Source organism: Lissotriton helveticus, chromosome 12, assembly GCF_964261635.1.
Source record: "Lissotriton helveticus chromosome 12, aLisHel1.1, whole genome shotgun sequence".
Classification (NCBI taxonomy): Eukaryota; Metazoa; Chordata; class Amphibia; order Caudata; family Salamandridae; genus Lissotriton; species Lissotriton helveticus.
In genome coordinates this window covers 803,252,082-803,271,219 of record NC_136073.1, presented here as the reverse complement: position 1 = coordinate 803,271,219, position 19,138 = coordinate 803,252,082, and the positions used below count along the sequence as shown (strand labels likewise).

General features: G+C 46.7%; 1 protein-coding gene across 3 annotated transcripts in view; it reads right to left on the bottom strand.

Moving 5' to 3' along the window:
* The window catches only part of BNIPL (BCL2 interacting protein like), a 181,719-nt gene extending 163,516 nt beyond the window's left edge, over positions 1-18,203 (bottom strand). For 2 of the 3 annotated variants that reach the window (XM_078671445.1, XM_078671449.1), the window contains exon 1: positions 18,035-18,203. In XM_078671445.1, the coding sequence (XP_078527571.1) occupies positions 18,035-18,078 (44 nt within the window). In that variant the 5' untranslated portion in view covers positions 18,079-18,203. The remainder of the gene's footprint in view (positions 1-18,034) is intronic. The other variant, XM_078671447.1, reaches the window with a different exon arrangement.
* Between the last annotated feature and the right edge of the window lie 935 nt (positions 18,204-19,138).

Genomic DNA, 19,138 nt, shown 5'->3' with positions numbered 1-19,138 from the left:
CCCATCTCTGAATGTTATTGTGATTTGTAAACAAGCGGCCACAGTGTGTAGGTATCTGATGTCTGATAGATACTTCCAACTGCAGATTGCTCACTTTATGAATATCTGTAGGTGCCAAAGTGGATCCAGAAACTCAAAAAGCATTGCACCTGGGCACCAGTAGTTGGCATCTTGTCAATCCACGTTGACTCAGTTGCTCTCCCAAACTGTCAAACAGAGCAGCATATACACCCAACCCATGTACGCTGACACGAGTTCTTGTCTTTCTGCACCTTCGGGTGTGGAACTGGAACTCCACTCCTCATTTTCTTCACTCTGCAAGGATTTTTCTCATCTAAATTCTTCCAGTGTGCAAGAGTACTTGTCACGCCCAAGACTACAGAGTTCAAACTTTGTAAGCATGTCAAGATGTCTGTGACAGATCCCCACAAGGAGTTTGGTGTAAGATACTGTGCCCAGATGAATATGAAACTCACTCGAGAACACAAAGCTCTACGTGTCAAAACAATGTAGGACCTCACATAGGTCTCACTCCAGGTCAAAGTCAAGAGTGGGCACTAACTCATGAAGTCGTTTCTGCTGCAGATTTTCTAGATGGTTTAAGTCTTCAGGTGTGTTTAAGAAGAAACATAACAAGTCCAAGCATGACTCAGCCACTTACCGCCACACTCGTTCTCCAGGGAAGGTGCAATGTCATCACCACGCTTCCAGGTCTTGCTCGCTTTCCACCGAGGAGCCATTTCCAACTTTGGTCCTGACTAACCCCATGCTCCCAGATCCAATTGGGATGTTGCAGCAGTTAGAAGCATTTCATGTGGCGAAGCTGCACATCCCTGGCACCCTTCAGGCTCCCTCTGGCACGTCTTCAAAGTAAAACAATCTGAGCGGTCTCCAATCTGGTTACCGCCAGCGGAGCCATCCGTGGCACCTTCTGTACCACTTGAATCCGCTTCTGGCTTCATAACGGCGTTGATGCCAACTTTGGGTCAGGGGGTGAAATTTGCACCAATCACTTGGACTTTGACACCAGCCTCTGCCTCCGGCGCCAGAGGAGGAGCTCCAACCCATTGTGGAATCTGGTACAGACCAGAATTTGTCTTGACCCCAACCAATGCCGTGCCCCGATACTGATGTGGTGCCGTCAACACGCAAACCCTCAGATTCAGACAGTATTCCATTTCAGTGCAGTTGGGCAGAGACACTAAACCAACTTTTTTTGCTCAGATTCAGAATAGGGCATGCCATACAGAGGGGACAGTGGAGGGGATGGGAAAGAGTTTGCCTCACTTTATGATAGGGACAACCGGTATGGATCAAAAAGATGTCAGTAGATTGGATACGTCACACAATACTGTGTTGGTTCTCACACAGAACAGCAACTGTTATTATAAGTCCTTGGCCTCCACCTCTTCACAATGGAAGTAAAATCAATTGTACTTATTGAGGTTCTTCATGCCTGGCCAGTCACCAAACTAACCTCTCCTGCCCATCAACGAGGTCCTCTCTGACACATTATTGTGCACTTGGGTTAAACCAAGTTCTGGCCCTCCGGTCTATCGCAGGTCTCATGCTACCATAGAGCAGCACCTAGCAACCTGCACCTTTTTAAGCCAGGATCCAACTCCTGAGAGTTTGGTGGTGCTGGCATCAACCAGCAGAGTGAACCCTAACGCCTTTCCAACTACTACTCTGGACAGAGAGTCCACATTTATGGAAGCATTTGGCAAAAGAATGTTCTGATCGGCCAGCCTTGCCTTGAGGTTAGTCGGTTATTGCCGGCTGCTGCTTGAATATTGCACCCTCGCACTCTGGGACATGGTTGGTGAGATTTTACCTGTAGCCCCATAAGATTTATGGACTACCTTGACCCAAACTATTCAGGACGGGTGGAATTCGTCAAATTTCAACATCCGCTCAGCCTCTGATTGTCAAGGAAGGTCTACAGTAACAAGCATAGTGCTCCAGCGCCATGCATGGATAAGATCCTCCAGGCTTCTCTGGGGACACCCTGGCATCCTAAAGGCGTGCCCTTTGGTGGTTCCCATATGTTTGATAAAGGCAAACTCAGCTCTGGAGCTTTTTAAAGAGAGCAGAGTCACAGCACACTCTCTGGACCTTTCAGCACCACTTCGGCAATCCCCCCAAACATTTTGTCTTTTTCGGGGAAATGCAAGCGGCTTGGTGTATCAACAGCATCAGGCCCGCCGCCTGCACAACAAGCCTCCCAACTCTTTCAAGGTTGTGGCTGAGGGCTGTACAGACAAAAACCAGGACATCACAGGCAGCCTTCTGGTAGGAGGCAAGGTCAGCCACTCCCTTCAGGAGTAGTACATTACATCCCACAGGTGAGTTCTTTAAATTGTCCAAAGGACTACGTGCGTCATTACTCTTCGACCCACCATACTTGACACCTACATCAGTGGAGCTTTTGGACGACCATCTTTTGGCTAAATGAGCCTTAGAGAGGATCCTGGCCTCAAAAGTGGGGATTGGGTGTTTGTCCCACTACTTTCTTGTGTGTCCTATTTTGGATCTCATCCTGCACAAAGCTTTCCATACTAATTGAACCTGCAGGACTCCTATTTTCACATCCCTGTCCTGCAGGCCCGTGGGCACTACCTGCAATTCAAGGTGGGCCATGAGCACTTTCAGTTTTCTGTGCTCTCCTTTGGGATCACTAGTGCCCCTTGTTTGTTCACAAACATAATGGCAATGGTCGCTGTCCATTTTCAGAGATCAGTGGACCTAGATGACTTGCTTTTAAGGCCAGCTCGCCACAGTCAGGTGCGGACCCACTCCAGAAAAAAGTGAATTTCTTGACATCGTTGGGATTCTCAATGAACCTACCGAAGTCCCACCTAACGCCTTCGCTGAAGCTCCCTTTTTATTGGAGACATTCTGGATATGGTGCTCTTTTGGGTCTTTTCTCTGAACCAACGAGTCAAGGTAATTTGGGTTAAGATCCTGATGTTTCAGCCTCTGTACTGGGTCTCGGTAAGGATGGTTCTGAGACTTCTTGCTGTGTCAGCCTCCTGAATCATGCTCACAGACAATGCCAGATGACACATGAGTTTTCCAGTAGGATCTGAGATCTCAGTGGGCCTAGCACCAGAAGAGCATGTCAGATTCCACCCAGGTGTCGGAGTGGACTGCAAAAGATCTGCAGTGGTGGCTGCTCAACCGCAGTTGGACCATTGCTGACCCGTCTCTCTACCACATGCAGAGTTGACTGTTGTGACGGATGCGTCACTACTAAGTTTGGGAGGTCATCTGAGAGAGGTGGTGATCAGAGGACACTGGTCGTCAGCAGAGACCCACTTCCACATCAATTTTCAGGAGCTGCAGGTAATTCTTTTGCCAGAGAAAGCTTTCCAGCCCACCATCAACAGGCGGTTGGTGCAAATTCTCATGGACAACACCACTGCCTTGTGGAAGTGCAAAACGCAGAACTCTGTGGTGTCCTTAGTCCTGTGTAAGAAGGCTCTACGCCTCTGGAATTGGCTCAGTTGTCAGGACATTTCCTTAATTGTACACCACCTGGTATGATCTTTAAACACCAGGGGAGATAAAGTCAGATGACGAAGCCTAGCGAATCACGAACTGTAGTAACACCAGGAAGTGTCACAGGGCATCTTTCAGCATTGAGGAGTACCCTGGCTTGATCTTTCACCCGCTGCAGAGAATGCTCAATATCAGTACTTTTGCTCTCTAGATGTACCCCCAGAGATGCATTCTGCATGGAATGAAGCATAGAACTACTGTACATGTTCACGTTGATGCCTCTCTTTGCCAAAGGTCTGGAGAAGATGAGAAATATCCAGGCTCAGTTTTTGGGCTGAGCATCTGTTCCCAATCAGGTGGGCCTGTTGCAGGCAAAACCTTTGCATATATTGATGTTTGTTTTGTATTTGGCTTAGTAAGGACTTGATTTTGCCACAGTCAAAGGTTACTTGTTGGACCTCTCAGCCTTTTTTTACGTTTGCCAGACCAGCTGCCCTTGTTTAAATCACCTGCGATTATGTGTTTCCTTAAAGATTTGCAAAGTGTTTCCACCAAAGCCATTGGTGATGTCACTTTGGTAATTAAATTTGGTTATTTTTCCTCAGGTGTATCCCTTTTTAATCAGTGCACAGTTGTTCATTGGTTATCCTTAACATTAAAAAAATTGCCTTTCTGGTTGTGGTAACATCAGAACGCCATGTGAGTAAGCTTCAGACCTTCACGGTCCTGCCTCCTTAAACCACCTTTTTTTCTGGACTAACAGGTGTGAAGATGGTGATGCCTTTTCAAGTCAGACAAGCCATCATTCTTCCAACCTTCTTCACTCCGCCTAATGTGTGGGCGGGATAGTGTTCTCTGAAGAGACGAATTTTCAGCCTTTTTTTTTTTTTTAAATATATCAATTTTTTTATATATTTTCAGCCTTTTTGAATTGCACGAGGGTTCTAGCAACTCTGACAGTGAGGATGCTGGTCCTGGAGTGTAGACATAGATTGTCTACTTTATTTTATTTTTCTTGTGGAATTTTGCTTTTAGTCACGTGAGGCCTTAACTTCTGGTGTGGCACTGTTTCCTGATAGTGCTCCTTGATGTTACAACAGTTAATTCTGGAAGAATACAATTCGAGACTACTTTGACCTGAAGCTCCCTGGACGGGAAAGGTAGACTTTTTCCCAAGTGTCTTAACACTTGAAAACAGGAGGATGAAAGCTGCATTGATTTTGCACTTTCAGAGCAAGCCCCATATTTACATGCACACGCAACGTTTGTGGCTGTTGGCAGTTGCGGAGGGCACTCGGAATGGCCAGATAAAATTCTGCCAACGATCTTTATCCTTGCCTATCCACAATCTCTGTTTCATTTGTTCAATTCAATTCAAAAATTCTTTATTTCGGCCATTCTGGCCATAAAAGAGTGCGGAGAAAAACATGATAAAAACATTAAATACAAAATTCATTTACGTTAGCAGGATAAAATTGATAGGAGCATATTGAACATATTTTTTTTTAAACTTTATTTATTAATTTTTCTCGTCAAACAGCACAAGGAAGAAACATCCACTGAGGTCACACAGGTACATATCGTAATCACTTAATCATCATTCAGGCACTGTACATGAGCAAATGGATAGCACGGGCAGATATTAGACATATAGAGTAGCTTATGCGATTCATTTTAGCAAACAGTACATAATAATAAGCAGATCTGATTAGTCCTAGAGATATGTAACATGGGTAGTAGCATTAATTAGCTAGACAATTGATATTAGCAGTCCCACAACCTTTCAAGAAACCACACCCTGTTGATTGCAAGGCACGTATAGTGTAGTGTATGTGTCACCTTGTGTAATCCCCTATCCTGTCCGTGTATCGGGAGGGATCCTGCCTGCTCCACAATCTATCCCCTACAGCTTCCTTTTCAGTGGTGTGCGGTGCCCCCCTGAAAATATCCTCGTGAAGGGTTCTGTGCAGGTGATAGGTAGAACTGCATCATTCAATTGTCAACCTCCGAATCCGAAGAGGCTGCCGTGTCCTTTACCAAATATATCTTAAGCGGTCCCCAAATATCCTTCGGCCGGCTCTGTACTGGGGTCAATTCTGCATAGGTGGTATTCTGGTCCTGACAATAAACCAAGTCATCCAGCCATCCCTTAAACTTAGGTGCTCTACCTCGTCCCCAGCGACATGCAACTCGCCTCTTAGCCAGTAACAGTGCGATATCCGTGAACTTTCTAATAGATTTGGGTACCTCCCTAGTGTATCCTAATAACATAATTAGCGGGTCTCTGGCAACTGCCCCAGACGTCATAACCTGTAGTGCAGCCTGTACCTGCGTCCAGTAGTCAAAAACTCCTGGGCATTCCCAAGCCAAGTGCAAGAAACCCGCCCCCGCTGCATTACAGCGATCGCATCTATCGGTAGCCGCCAGTTGGAAGCGTAATTTTCTCACAGGTGTATAATAGAATCTTTGTAAAAATTTTAAATGAATGATCTTCAGCCTACTGCTAGACGTAATATTAGCCGTGACCGCACAGCAGTAGCGCCATTGGTCGTCAGTAATATCTCGGTCGAAGTCTTCAGCCCAATGACGTCGCGCCGAGCTCTCCGGCCCCTGACGCCCCGACCTAATGGCAGTGTAAAGTCGAGAAACAAGATGGCGGCCATCTGACATAAGCATGGTATGCAATGATAGGTCCACCTCCGGTTCCTCCGGAAAGTTGGGCAATACTTCCTTCAATCCCTGTCTAAGGCGAATGTAGTAGAACACCTCCAACGGCGTAGGTGTAACCGCGTGAAACAATTGGTCCTTGGTGCGGAACCGTCCATTTAGGAACAAGTCCCCCCATACAGAGATCTTTACGCGCCTACACATCAACTGAAACCCTGTTTCTTGTAAGAGTGTTATGCGAGGGTGATACGAAAGAGGAAGTACCGGGGAGTACAATTGCGTGGCGCCTACGTACCGTACTATCCTACTCCACGCATCGATGGTGCAAGTGACCGTGGTAAACGGCGTGGTTATATCCTTGACCGTCCCCAATATCAGACCATTAAGAGGAATAGGACGCGCGATCCAGTCCTCAGCAGCGATTTGCGGCATGTACGGCGTGGGTTTCACCCAATGATACGCATATTGCGCTTGTGCAGCGGCATAATAAAGTTCGAAATCTGGCACATCAAAGCCTCCTGCCTCATAAGGCTGGGTAATGATGGACCAACGCAGCCTAGGTTGCTTGCCTCCCCAAAAGAGACGCAATAGCTCCGAGCGCAACTGTTTAAAGAAAAAGACGCCTGGAAAGTATGGCACATTTTGGAACAGGTATAGGAATTGAGGTAGCACCACCATCTTTATAAGCGACGCCCTACCTGCCATTGACAGCGGCAGAGCTTTCCAGCGTGTTACATTATCAGCCAATTTGGTGATGGTCACCCCATAGTTCGATCTAAGTGTCACGTCCTTGTCCAAAGATATAACTATACCCAATTATCTGAGATCTGTATCACACCATTCAAGCGGGAAGTCCAGTTGAAATTTCGGAACGGCACTCGTGAGCGGGAAAAATTGGGACTTCTTCCAATTCACATGTACCCCGGACAATCCGCCGAAGACAAGAAAGTCCCGCAGAATAGGATTGAGGTTGGTTTGGGGATGTTTTACATATAGCGTAATATCATCCGCATACAGCGATACTCCAATTTGGCGCTGAAAGCAGTGAAAAGCACTGGCTTTGTGCAGCTGACGAATACGGCACGCCAACGGCTCAATGGCCATAGCAAAGAGTAGAGGGGAAAGAGGGCACCCTGCCTGGTGCCTCTCGTGATCGGTATCGGGGCCGACAGCAGTCCGTTAACAACTACTTTGGCAGTCGGTCTGGTATATAATAGCTCAATCCAATCAATAAACAATTTAGGGAATCCCATCCTATGTAATACGGTAAATAGGTACGACCATTCGACCGAATCGAACGCTTTTGTGGCGTCTAAGAAAACAGCAGCGACAGGTAATTCCGGGGCAATCGTCTGAATCAAAGAGAATAGTGTTCTAAGATTATGTGTAGTGGCGCGGCCTGGCACAAACCCAGCCTGGTCCGGCAAAACTATTTTAGTCATAAGCAGCGACAGTCTGGTGGCCAGCACCTTTGCAAGGATCTTCGCATCGCAATTGAGGAGAGATAACGGTCTATATGAGTCCGTATCCGTCGGCTCCTTACCCGGTTTCAGCAATGAGGTAATAACCACCTCCCTCATCGATCCCGGCAGCTCCCCCACTTCCAGCGACTCCTCATAGACCTCTTTAAGAACCGGCGCCATAACATCAATATAACATTTATAAAACTCCGCGGGGAGCCCATCTGAACCTGTCGCCTTACCATTGGCCAGCGACATAATGGCGTCTCTAATCTCATCAGTCTCCAACGGTGCACTAAGAAATTGCCGATGCACTTCGCTGAGCCAACACAATGCAATATCATCAAGAAAATTGCCCATATCTACCTCGGTATGTTGTCGTGAAGTGTAAAGTTGTTTATAGTGAAGTAGGAACTCCTCTAGAATCTCTCTCGTATCCTGACAGCGTGTACCGGTTGCTGTGACAATTTCTAATATATTGGCACTGAAGCGGGGCTTCTTCGTGATCGCAGCCAGCACCTTGCCAGGCCATTCCCCTTCGTAGTAACGCCGTGCTGCCCAATATTTACCCTTAAACTTAACCTCTCTCGCTGCCTCCTCCTCAAACTCGGAAAGTTTGTCTCTAAATGTACGATGCAGTTCCAGGTCACCTCCTCTTGCCATACCAAGTTCAATTTCCTTAAGCTCACGCTCTAACCTTCCCAGTGTCCTTCAGTATCCCCCCACCCTTGGAAATGCAGATACCCCTAATCGTGACCTTGAATGCTTCCCACACCATCTCTACACTAGCAACTGAATCCTTGTTCCTGGGGAAGAACTCTTCGATTTCATCACCCAACTCTGTTCTAAAAACAGTGTCTAGGAGCATAGCAGGGAGCAATCTCCATGGAGGTCTAGACCCAGCATGACCGGGCACCAGCAGGGATAACAGCACAGGGCAATGATCCGAGTACGTTCTGGGCAAATGTGTTACCTTATCTATGCCCGTTACCAGCCCCCTCGACACAAAGCAGTAATCCAATCTAGCCCATGTGTTAGCGTAAGACGTGAAATGAGTGCCCTCTCTATGCGCGGGATGTGTGTATCTCCAGCTATCTACCAGTCCCGCTTCCTCTACGACGCCCAGCAACATATCCCTCGCCTGTCTGTTATACTGACCACACCCATCTGATCTATCCATACCAGGCACTAGTGTAACATTAAAATCCCCCCCCCCCCAGATGATATGTGTAGCACCCGCCAACAACACATGTCCCCAAATTGTGGTGAAGAATTCCGGTGTGTCGACATTCGGAGCGTAGCAGTTTACTATAGCAACAGTATCCATACCAAATCTACCCCACAGTATCACAAAGCGTCCATCAGGATCAATGACCTCCCCCAGCACTTGATAGGTAATCGATTTTTTTATTAGAACAGCCACGCCCCTGGAATATGAAGAATATGAGGAGAACTTTCTGACCGAGGCCCATTTACTAGCATAGTTAAAATTCGATCTGGGGCAGAGATGTGTCTCCTGTAACAGAGCTATGTGGACATCATGCCTATCCAGATAAGCAAGGATATTTCTACCTTTTCTAGAGTCATTAATGCCTCGCACGTTCCAGGACATTATCATCAGTTTGCTCCCCGCCATATCAGCCATCATCATCGATAGCAGCCGCCTCAACGCCTCCCCCCACCCGTATTCTCCACCGCCCATACATGCCATCCCACATATCACAAGTACCATGCAGTTCCGTGCGTGTCCTCTGTACAGTGCAACCAAACTCCCATGCTTCCCCCCCTCCCCCTACCCCCCTCCCAACTAGCTCAGGCATATCCCAGACCATCACCCAGACCAATCCAGTTGCCCACCCGTGTCCCGAGCATGCTGTCATCATCCAATCCCTGTCCCATGCAATCAGACAGTTCCGCTCCCATCCAGCCCACTCAAGTTGGTGGATCCCTCTCTTCGTAGTCTGCAACAACGCCATCCAGCAAGAACTCTGGTCAGTTACACCCCCAAACAGTCCCCCCCTGCCCATCTCAAAACGACCAACATGTAACAATTTCAACTTTGTGCCCACCCCCTCCCCCACCCACTGAAGTGTCCCCAATTCTCCAGCATTCACAATCCCCCCCCCCTCCCATCACCGCTAGCAACACCCCAACCAGCCGCAGTGTAACGAACAATGTCATAGGGGCACACCCTAGTAGGGTCATCCAAGGTACACACTTTAGCACCCCCCGTTCCTCGCCCCCTGTATCTAACCCGCCCTTAGCGGGGCAAGCCGAGGGAGGGGGGTGTCGCCTGGCATACTTTACCACCCATAGTCCAATGTCGCCTTCATCTCTCTTGACCGTCCATTGTCACAATATCTCGGTAGAGCCACGAGGGCGGTGTCGTGAGAACAGTCCACACTCCAATTCCCAGATGTAGGTCACAGGAGGCTAGGAGAGCCCATAGCAATGTTCGTGCGCAGATCAGTCCTCTTCATTCTCCACCTCCACTTCCCCATGACGGTTGCCACGTTCGCGTCTCAGCTTTTTAAGGAAATCTTCCACCTGTTCCGGGTTCAAAAAGAAGTGCTGTTTCGCCTGATGCGTGATCCGAAGCTTGGCCGGGTACAGCAGTGCATAATCTATTTGTAGATCCCTTAGTTTTTTCTTCACGCCCAAAAATGTCCTCCTTTGATCCTGGACAATTGGCGTGAAGTCTGGGTATAGTGTAAAGGTGACCCCATCACATGTCAATTGTTTAGCAGTTCTGGCAGCACGGAGTGCAGTGTCCCTATCCCGATAATTTAGTAGTCGAGCAATTATCGGTCGAGGCGGGGTCCCGGGTTGAGGCTGGGGACCAAGGGAACGATGTGCACGTTCAACAATGAACTGTTTGGAAAAGGCGTCCGCCCCTATCGCCGTCTGAAGTATCCGTTCCACATATTCCTCCATACGCCCAGTATTCGTAGATTCCGGCACACCGACCACGCGTATATTATTCCGGCGACTGCGCGCCTCCAACTCCTCGTTCTTTGCCGCTATTACTTTAAGAATGTTATCCATTCGCGACAGTCTAGTAGCATGGGACGCGGTGGCATCATCATTATCTGAAATCCGTCTCTCCGCTGCCGTGAGACGTTCCTCGTGAAAATCCATCTTTTGCGCAATAGCGTCCATCCTGGAAGATAATTGATCCACCTTATCCACCACCGTCGCAAATCCTTGCTTCATTTCTTGCAGCAATAAATGCATGTCCGGTGCAGTCGCACCGCCGCTAGGCCCCGCTGTCGTCGGGCTCGAAGCTCCAGTCGGATCCATCCCCGTCTTCACGGTCTTCTTCGAGGTCGGGGGCTGATCAAAGGACAGTTTTGGTTGTCGAGTATCTTGACGGCCCATGGTGGCACCGCTAGCCGACTTTTCCGCAGTGAGCGAACACGTGCGATTGTTCCCGCCTCGTGGTGATGTAGAAGTTCTAGACATGTATCGTTACGATCTTAGCGTTCAATTTTTCCGGCCACACTCGGGTCCCACAAGCTAGGTCCGCAGTATACCCCGTGACTCCACCTGACTTCAAGGAGCACAGCAGTTGGACCGGTCCACGTCGTTTAGGCAGCACCCCGGATGAAAACACTGCAGGCGTAGGCCCCGTGCAGCCTGCGTTCCAACCTCGTAACACAAGGTAATGGCCAGGGGCGCTCCGTTATGAGCCACTTGCAAGGCCTACAGGTACCGCACTTCCAGCAGCAGGATCCAGTATGTACACTCAGCAAAGCCTAGTACCCCTGCCGTACTCCTTTACATAACGCTGTGCCCCGCATTCGCAGCCGCAGCTTTCAATCCACTGGCCCAGGCAATGTCTCTACAGGGTACACCTCCTCCACTCATAGGTCGCGGGATCCCCAGTGTATAACTCCTACACCACAGGGCCGGCGAATGAGCAGTTCAAGTCCGACACGCTACTCAGCTAGCACAGTGTAACCCATCCGCCTCCATTACAGTCAGTGCTCACAGTCCACCGGCCGTTGCAACCACGTCGCATGCAGTCGTTTCCCCCGGCGGTCACCGCCTTGAACTCCACCGGTGGCCTCCCCGTGACAGCGCAGCTCTATAATGTCTCTCATCCGTCCCTACGGAAGGAACGGGCGGAGGAGGGGGGGGGGTTCGCAGACCCCGGCTGTACCGTGATGGCGGCCTACCAGTGTTAGGGCAATCTCCACGTATGATACACCTTGCCGCCGATCTTCTGGCTGTAAATATGCTCACTGTTCACAGCATCGCGTCCGAAAACGAGCGCACTCGCGGGAAGTGCCCTCCACCAACTGCCGCGGCCTACTCTCCACACGGAAGCCTCGGAGTCCAGTAGTTGCAGCTCCCCGCCTCACGATCACTCAGGCTCCACAGTTACTGTCGGTGCAATCTTCTCGCCAGAATAACTCCGCTCCACATGGTCCGATGCGCCCCAAACTTGCAGCGAGTGTCGGACCATATGACGTGCACAATCTCACCAAGTTTCAACGACATTGGAGGTGGTTAAGGCAGGATAAGTGGTCGGATAGTGGCACAGGCTGCAGGAGCCTCACGAAGGTGCGGCGATGCTGCTCGTGCGCCCTGTAGCGCCCCCGCATATTGAACATATTTGCATATAAAATTAGATTCAAAGTACTTGGTCCTTAAGATTCAATATCAATTAATTGACGACGCTTGGACCACATGGCTAACAAATACTTGGAAAGTGCAAATACAATACAACTGGATGTGTCAGTCTTAAAAATTCTAAAAGCAGGTAAACAATGTTTGAAACCTAGATTTCTACAAAGTGGGACCAGCCAATGCTTTCTAGATTTGATGTAAGCTGGGCAAAAGAAGAGAACATGAAGTTCATCCTCAATGTCACAGCTGCATCCTGGGCATGACTTATCGGTAGAGGCTGACCAATTACTAGTGAAGGCTTTTAGAGTTAAGGTGCCATATCTCCATTGTAAAAAAGTTTCCTTGCTAAAATCGGAAAAACAACATCCATAAAATTCTCAAATGAGTAAGAATTTTTGAAAGCTAAAAATGAGTTAGTCAGGGTACCAGCATTAGAGGCACAGATAACAGAATTCAGTTTTTTTTCCTTAAAAATCCGAGTTAGTGACTTGTGCGAAACGTCGCGGCAGCCGCTTTCCGGAGTGTCCCACAGAGCAGATAGGCCTAATCTTACAAATTCATGTTTTATGAACGCCAACCAGGGAATTTTTCCTGAGCTATTGTAGCTTAATATCTGCTTAAGCTCTTGCCTGTAATGTAGCAAATCAGTCGTCGACCATAGCCGGCACCAAAACCTAAGGGGCTTTAATCCTAGCTCATCTTCTATCGGTCCAAGTCCCAGATCTAACCTTAGAGGGAGGAGCGGGGTACTCTGGGGGAGTGTCAGCAACTGCCATAGAAATTTATTTTCTATTTTGGCAATAGCTGACCCACATAAATGCCCCCACAACTCCCCACCAAAGAGAGCGGCAGCCCTTGCTTGGGTCTTGTAGATCTCCAGGGCTGGGCTTGTGTTTCATTTGTGTTTAGTTTGGGGAGAATTATGACACATTCATGCCTAAAACTCAAAGAAACATTCTGTCGCATAGAAAGTGGCTTGGGAATTGGAAGTGACTTACTCAGTAACCTAAAAAAATGTGTGTGCCATGATTCCAGTGAAAGACAGTAGTGCATGAATACTAGGTTTGGATCTGAAAGCAGCACGACATATAAAGGATTTCATTCATTAAAATGTTGTTAATATTTTTCAAAACATGTATGCCAGGAAATATGAAAGGAGCACGTAAAAAAAGTATTTCAAGGTTTTATATGTGCTATAATGTTTTCCATTTAGTTGCTTTGCTCTGTTCATTCAAAATACTTACATCTTTGATTCTTTCAGATTTCACATTTTTCTGTGCTATAAATGTCTAGACCAGTATCAGCAGGTCAAAAACAGAAACACATTTTCCGGTAGGCAGAGCCCGACTTAATCTGAAAATTAGCTCCAAAACTCATTACGTCTTAAGCCAAAAGTCTAATCTATAACTTAAACGTAAATGTATCTTATTGTTTTGCTAAATATACATACAATTGTAGTTCCTGTATTAGACTGTGGTTTTTATGTCAAAAATATCGTTCAAACTTTGGGAAATATTACATTTTTATTTTTCTGCGATAATTTTTCATTTGTTTTGCAGGTATCTTATGGAGTGGGTGAATTTTTAAAAGACACTTATCTCTTTATAAACTTTGCAAGTTTTTTTTCAACTTTGCATCCTTTGTGTTTTCTAAAGGTTGTCAGTTTTTATTTCTTGAAAAATGTCCTATAAAAGCAGTATGAATGTATCTATGAAAAACCACACTTTTAGCACAAGAATTCTAACACACTAAAATGAGTATGCAAAAACGCATTTTGCATGATTTTTCATCAGCAACCTTTGAATTGTGAAATGTACCAATATCTTTCTGGGTAAAATGTATGTTTTGCACACCTGTAAATTATGTAGTACTAATTACCAGAGCAGCCAAAAAAAGTATTTTCTATCTTTTATACTACTTACTAAGTAATCAATAATGTTGTATTGTTATAGAACGAACTGAATGTGGCAGATGTATTGAAAATGCAGTCCAGCAATTATTTTTATTGTCTTATTTTGGAACACCTCTACAGCAATGAAGCTCTTAGGCATCCAAGTGTGTTTGGATGTCATTTATTGCCAGTAGTAATGTAATGCTTTATTTCGGTCACAGACCATCAAGCATTATTGCCAGTATATAGAAAGTAGTCGTTTTAATTTCGTTTTCTGAATGGCAATAGCTTGTTAGTGCTTGGGAGTTGCATAATTTTACGGTTGTACATAGAAGGTTCTTCTTACAGCTCTTTTTAGCCAAGGACCAGTGGTTTCATTTTTCCAAGCAATCCTTAAATATAGGAACTTACTGTCACATCCTTGGAGGAATGCAAATTACATTACAGTTGCTAATTTGGATATCAATTGATAATTAACCTTACGAAAATCTAGAGCTAAATTTATGCGCATTAATGTAAGCATTCCTGTTATAAATGGACTGTTAGTAGGCAATCGACACAATAAATTCTGCTCTATACATTCTTGCGGTAACACTACATTGACACTGAGTTAGAATTTCTTTTTTGCTCCCATAGTTACTGCTCCTATCCAACTAAAGTGAAAACATTATAATTGTAATAGGGACTATGGAAGGTTGGTTGTTGCCCCCATCGATTACAGCCTACGTTTGCAAAGTTACTGCGCAGATCACTTTTAGAGCGCAATTATGTGGTGGGACGTTTAATGGCCATGTTTTACATCAAGAGGGCAAGATACGGGGTAGCCATATCTTTGAACCCTTTTACTCTGGCCCAGATTATTGGAAAGTAAATTGGGCATAATCTTTTAACTTGTATCCTTGTAAAATACCTGTTCTCCCATTTCCTTTATGATCAAATCTGCCCTAAAAACTCCCAATGCCCCTAAATACTGGAATATCCTCTCTCGTTGCATGTGACTGCGTGTGATCCATGATCACACGCAGATGCAGATGTCTCAGACACTCACACAGCAGTCGCATAACACATATAACCAACCTTTACATATCTCACTAACTACCACACACCCTAACACCCAAGTTGGTCTCAGCTGCTGCTAACACCTCACACCTCTGGCAAGACCTATCTTGTGGTACCACTTGACTCCACTGCCAAAACCCAAGCCAGTCTGTCCTCCTGCTACCACCTGATGCCACAGCCAAGACCCTTGGTGGTCTACGCCGCTGCTACCAAATGATGATGATACCTCCAAGGCCTAGGTTGGTCTATACTGTGGTTCCCACCTAATGCCACCACCAAGACCCAAATTGGACTACATTGCGGCTTCCACCTGATGCTACTGCCAAAACCCGGGGTGACTTTTCAGTGGTACAAGTCATCTGTGTGTTCAGTATGCACTCAATATTACCTTGTCCCAAAGCTAAATGATTTGACAAATATAGTGGTGGTCATGATCAGGGCCGGACTGGGAACCAAAACTGGCCCTGGCAAAGTGCTCGACCGGCCTCCCCTCCTCCCCCTGGGGGAGGGGGGGATGCCACCAAGCTCTTTACCAGGGCCGCTTTTCCGCCGCATTTGTTACAGGGCCGATTTTGCAGCTTTGCTGCAAAAACGGCCCTGTCACAAAAAACGGCCCCCAGGGGCCCAAAAACGGCCCCCACCCTTGCGGCCGACCGGGGAATTGCCCGGTGCCCGCAACGGCCTGTCCGGGCCTGGTCATGATGTATTTACAAATTTGTACGCTAAACAAAATTAAGCTACAGAAGAGAGACAGACAAGAGAGAGAGAGAGAAAATATATATATATTTTTTTTTTTTTAACTTCCATCTAAGCCAACATTGCTTCTCTTAACTGTTGTAGTGCGCTCTCTGTGCTCTGTCATCCTGCAATGTTATAACCAAGGCCCTTGGGAGCTCAGGTGACTTGTTACTAGCAGATGAACTTAAAAAAATCTACTTCTGTGGGATAGTGGGAAGGCACAAAGAAGAGAGCATTTGATGGCCATATTGGTCCAGCAGAATGAATTTTTAAGTCAACCAGCTATAGGTTAACTTTGAAGGGTGCGTCTTTCATTCATGTCCACAGGAAAATGTCTAATAAGCCCTATCTTCTACAAAAACAATTATTTGTTGGACATGGATATAGAAAAATTACTACGCTAGAAATCAGGTTTCCCAACTCGTCCATGTCTCTGTCAGACTGCCTTTCGGAAGAAGGTTCTGCCAAAACATGAAAGCCAGTCCGCGTGGTGGTGGGCTCATGAGTATAGTATAATTGTACCCTTCCGTAAACCAAAGGTGTGGTATGGTGCTAAGCCTTGGAGAGCATCTAGAAAGCGGCCCTCAGCTCTGGTGGCCACATCTGGTAGCAGTGTCCCGCTCTGGAGGCCATGTCTACAGCACTGCGTCTAACCCTGGTAACCCACGTCAGTCCAGTTGTGCAGTTGTGTACAGGCCTGGAGGTCACATCAGTGGCTTTGTGCGCAGTATTGAAAGGAAAATCCTGAGTTTAGTGGCCAGTTTTGACGACTGTGTATGAAGTAGGGTGGCCAGTTTTGGAGACCACATCTGAGTGTATTGTATAGTGAAAAGCACGTGCCAGGACTAGAGGCTACATCTGTACAAGTGTAACCACTGCAGGGGCTATGTGTCATTTTAGAGGCCACTGCTCCAGAAATTTAGACTGGAAACATTCCAAAGTTGGGAGACATATTAGATGCTTGGTTAAAGGTCAAAATGTGATATAGGACCCTGGAGGAAAGAGAGGTCTTAGAGAGGTATGCAAATTCCGAAACCTTTTGTATTGGTCACATGGAAGTCAAGGTCACAATATGAGACCTGAAGGAAGTGAAGGCTGAGAAACAAAATGACAATATAGTATTTCACAGCAAGCATCGCATGGGCCCCATACAAGTGATGGGGGAAATCCAGGCAGATCATTCAGGGTTTGTTCTGTCAAAGCAGTGGGAAGAAAGTGTGACGTCATCGCGTGCCACATTCTGCACCCTAGAAGAGTTTGCACCGGTCTTTGGCTGTGTTTGTCATCTGTGTACGTCATGCAATCCGTAATACGCACGCCTTACAAGATTCTGTCACCACGAGCTACCGAAAGCGCTGCGATGCCAGACTAATGGCAGATTGTGCGCTATGTACGTACCGACTAAGAATAACAACAGTTCATGCCTAGACGGTGCATTGCAATTAAATCCTAAAAACACTCCCCCCTTCGAATTTAGTATCCCAAGGTGAATCCCAGCAGGTAATTTCCCGAAAAACACTCTGCACAGACGTTATTTACTGTCTACAGTGGTTTATTCGGGGAATTGTAATCCGCCGTGACGAATAAAAAGATCTGAAGCAAACACAAGGAGAATTGGTTCAGAGTCAAACCAGTGTGCCAAAATACACATTCTCCCTTTAAATAAAAAATGCCAACACCTTATGTTTTATATCGTGCTCCATGTAACAGTACATACGGTCACAACTCGAGGCTTCTCAAATTATCGACCTGATAAGAATGAGAGTTCGAGTCAAAAGACATGAAATCCAGTTTATTTTCCAGCCTGTGCAGGAGAAGTACCATTCCATCTGATATGAGACACCTTACACTTGAGCTAACAAGTAGCTTCACGAGTGCACAAAACTTTTTAACTTGCAACAAAACGTTTTAACTTGTAATAAAACTTTTAAACTTGTAACAAAACGTTTTAACTTGTACTAAAACTTTTAAACTTGTAATAAAACTTTTTAACTTGTAACACGTTTATTTTGCTGAGGTGTCTCGTGAGTGCGCGTACACGCCCTGCCATTGTTCCCCAGTGTGCGTGCGCGCGCGTGCAGCTCACCTCTGGCGCGGGGTCTCCTCGCTGCGGTCCAGGTATGTCCCCATCTCTCCTCGGCTGTGAGCGGGGCCTGCTCCCCCCTCTCTCGTCGTGTTTTGGTCTCTACCAGAACCCACCGGTGCCTGCTCTGTTTTGGGCGCTCCCGGCTTCCGCCGCTGACAGCTGTGGTAGTCACAGCATCTGCGGCACTCATTATAAACTGGTTTTTCTGCCTTCGGAGCATGTTTTTGGAGGGCACATTACCTGTGGTAGCTTCTCCTCAGCTGGAGCATCTGGGCCTTAGTGCCGACAGCTGGCAGTCAGTCAGCTTACTGCAACAACTCCTCGGCGGGGCAGAGGGGCTGCCCTCACCCCGAGGCCCGACGAGCGAGCGGGGCAAGTATTCAGGCAAAGGGGAAACGTTTGATTTAATAACTGAAGTTCAAGCAGGATCAAAGCGGCATACAGGCAACAAAAAACCTCAAAACTTTGTAAAACTGTCAAATAAAATGACCTGGTGCTAAAAATTATCATGAAAAGGGCGTTTGGTTTCATTTTATATGTGCGTGTCTGAACTTTGTAATTTTGTCTTCTCTAAAGAAGCTAATGGACAGCAAAACAGACCGGTTGTTCGAAGTAAACAGGCGTTGTTGCCCTCTCCTCCAGGCGTTAATAGTAGTTATCTGAGCAGAAATGTGGTGTGAGCAATTGACAGCATTTAACGCTTTCTTCAGAGGGGCCTAACTGGTCTTAATTGCTCACTCCACAAATACAGGCTTGGCCTTGAGGCGTATAATGACACGAAGTGCAATTAACAGCAGTTAACGCCTATGTGGGCAAGACGGCTGTTAATACCCATGCACCTGATCTAATGCACAACTGCTAAAAACACCCCATGACTGGTGTATTTCCATGCCACTGGTCGTATAGTGTGACAAAACAACTTTAGTGTCAGAATTCTGCTCGTTTTAAAAAAAACATCAGATATTAACCAAATTCCTTTTGGTAGCAGCCCACTCCATCGCTCTCTCACTGATATCTGCTGTGCTAGACACAGACCGACAATATGCACAGTAGCGTTGGGCTGGCCCTCCTTAGACGGACTGTCCATCTAAGCTACAAATCCTC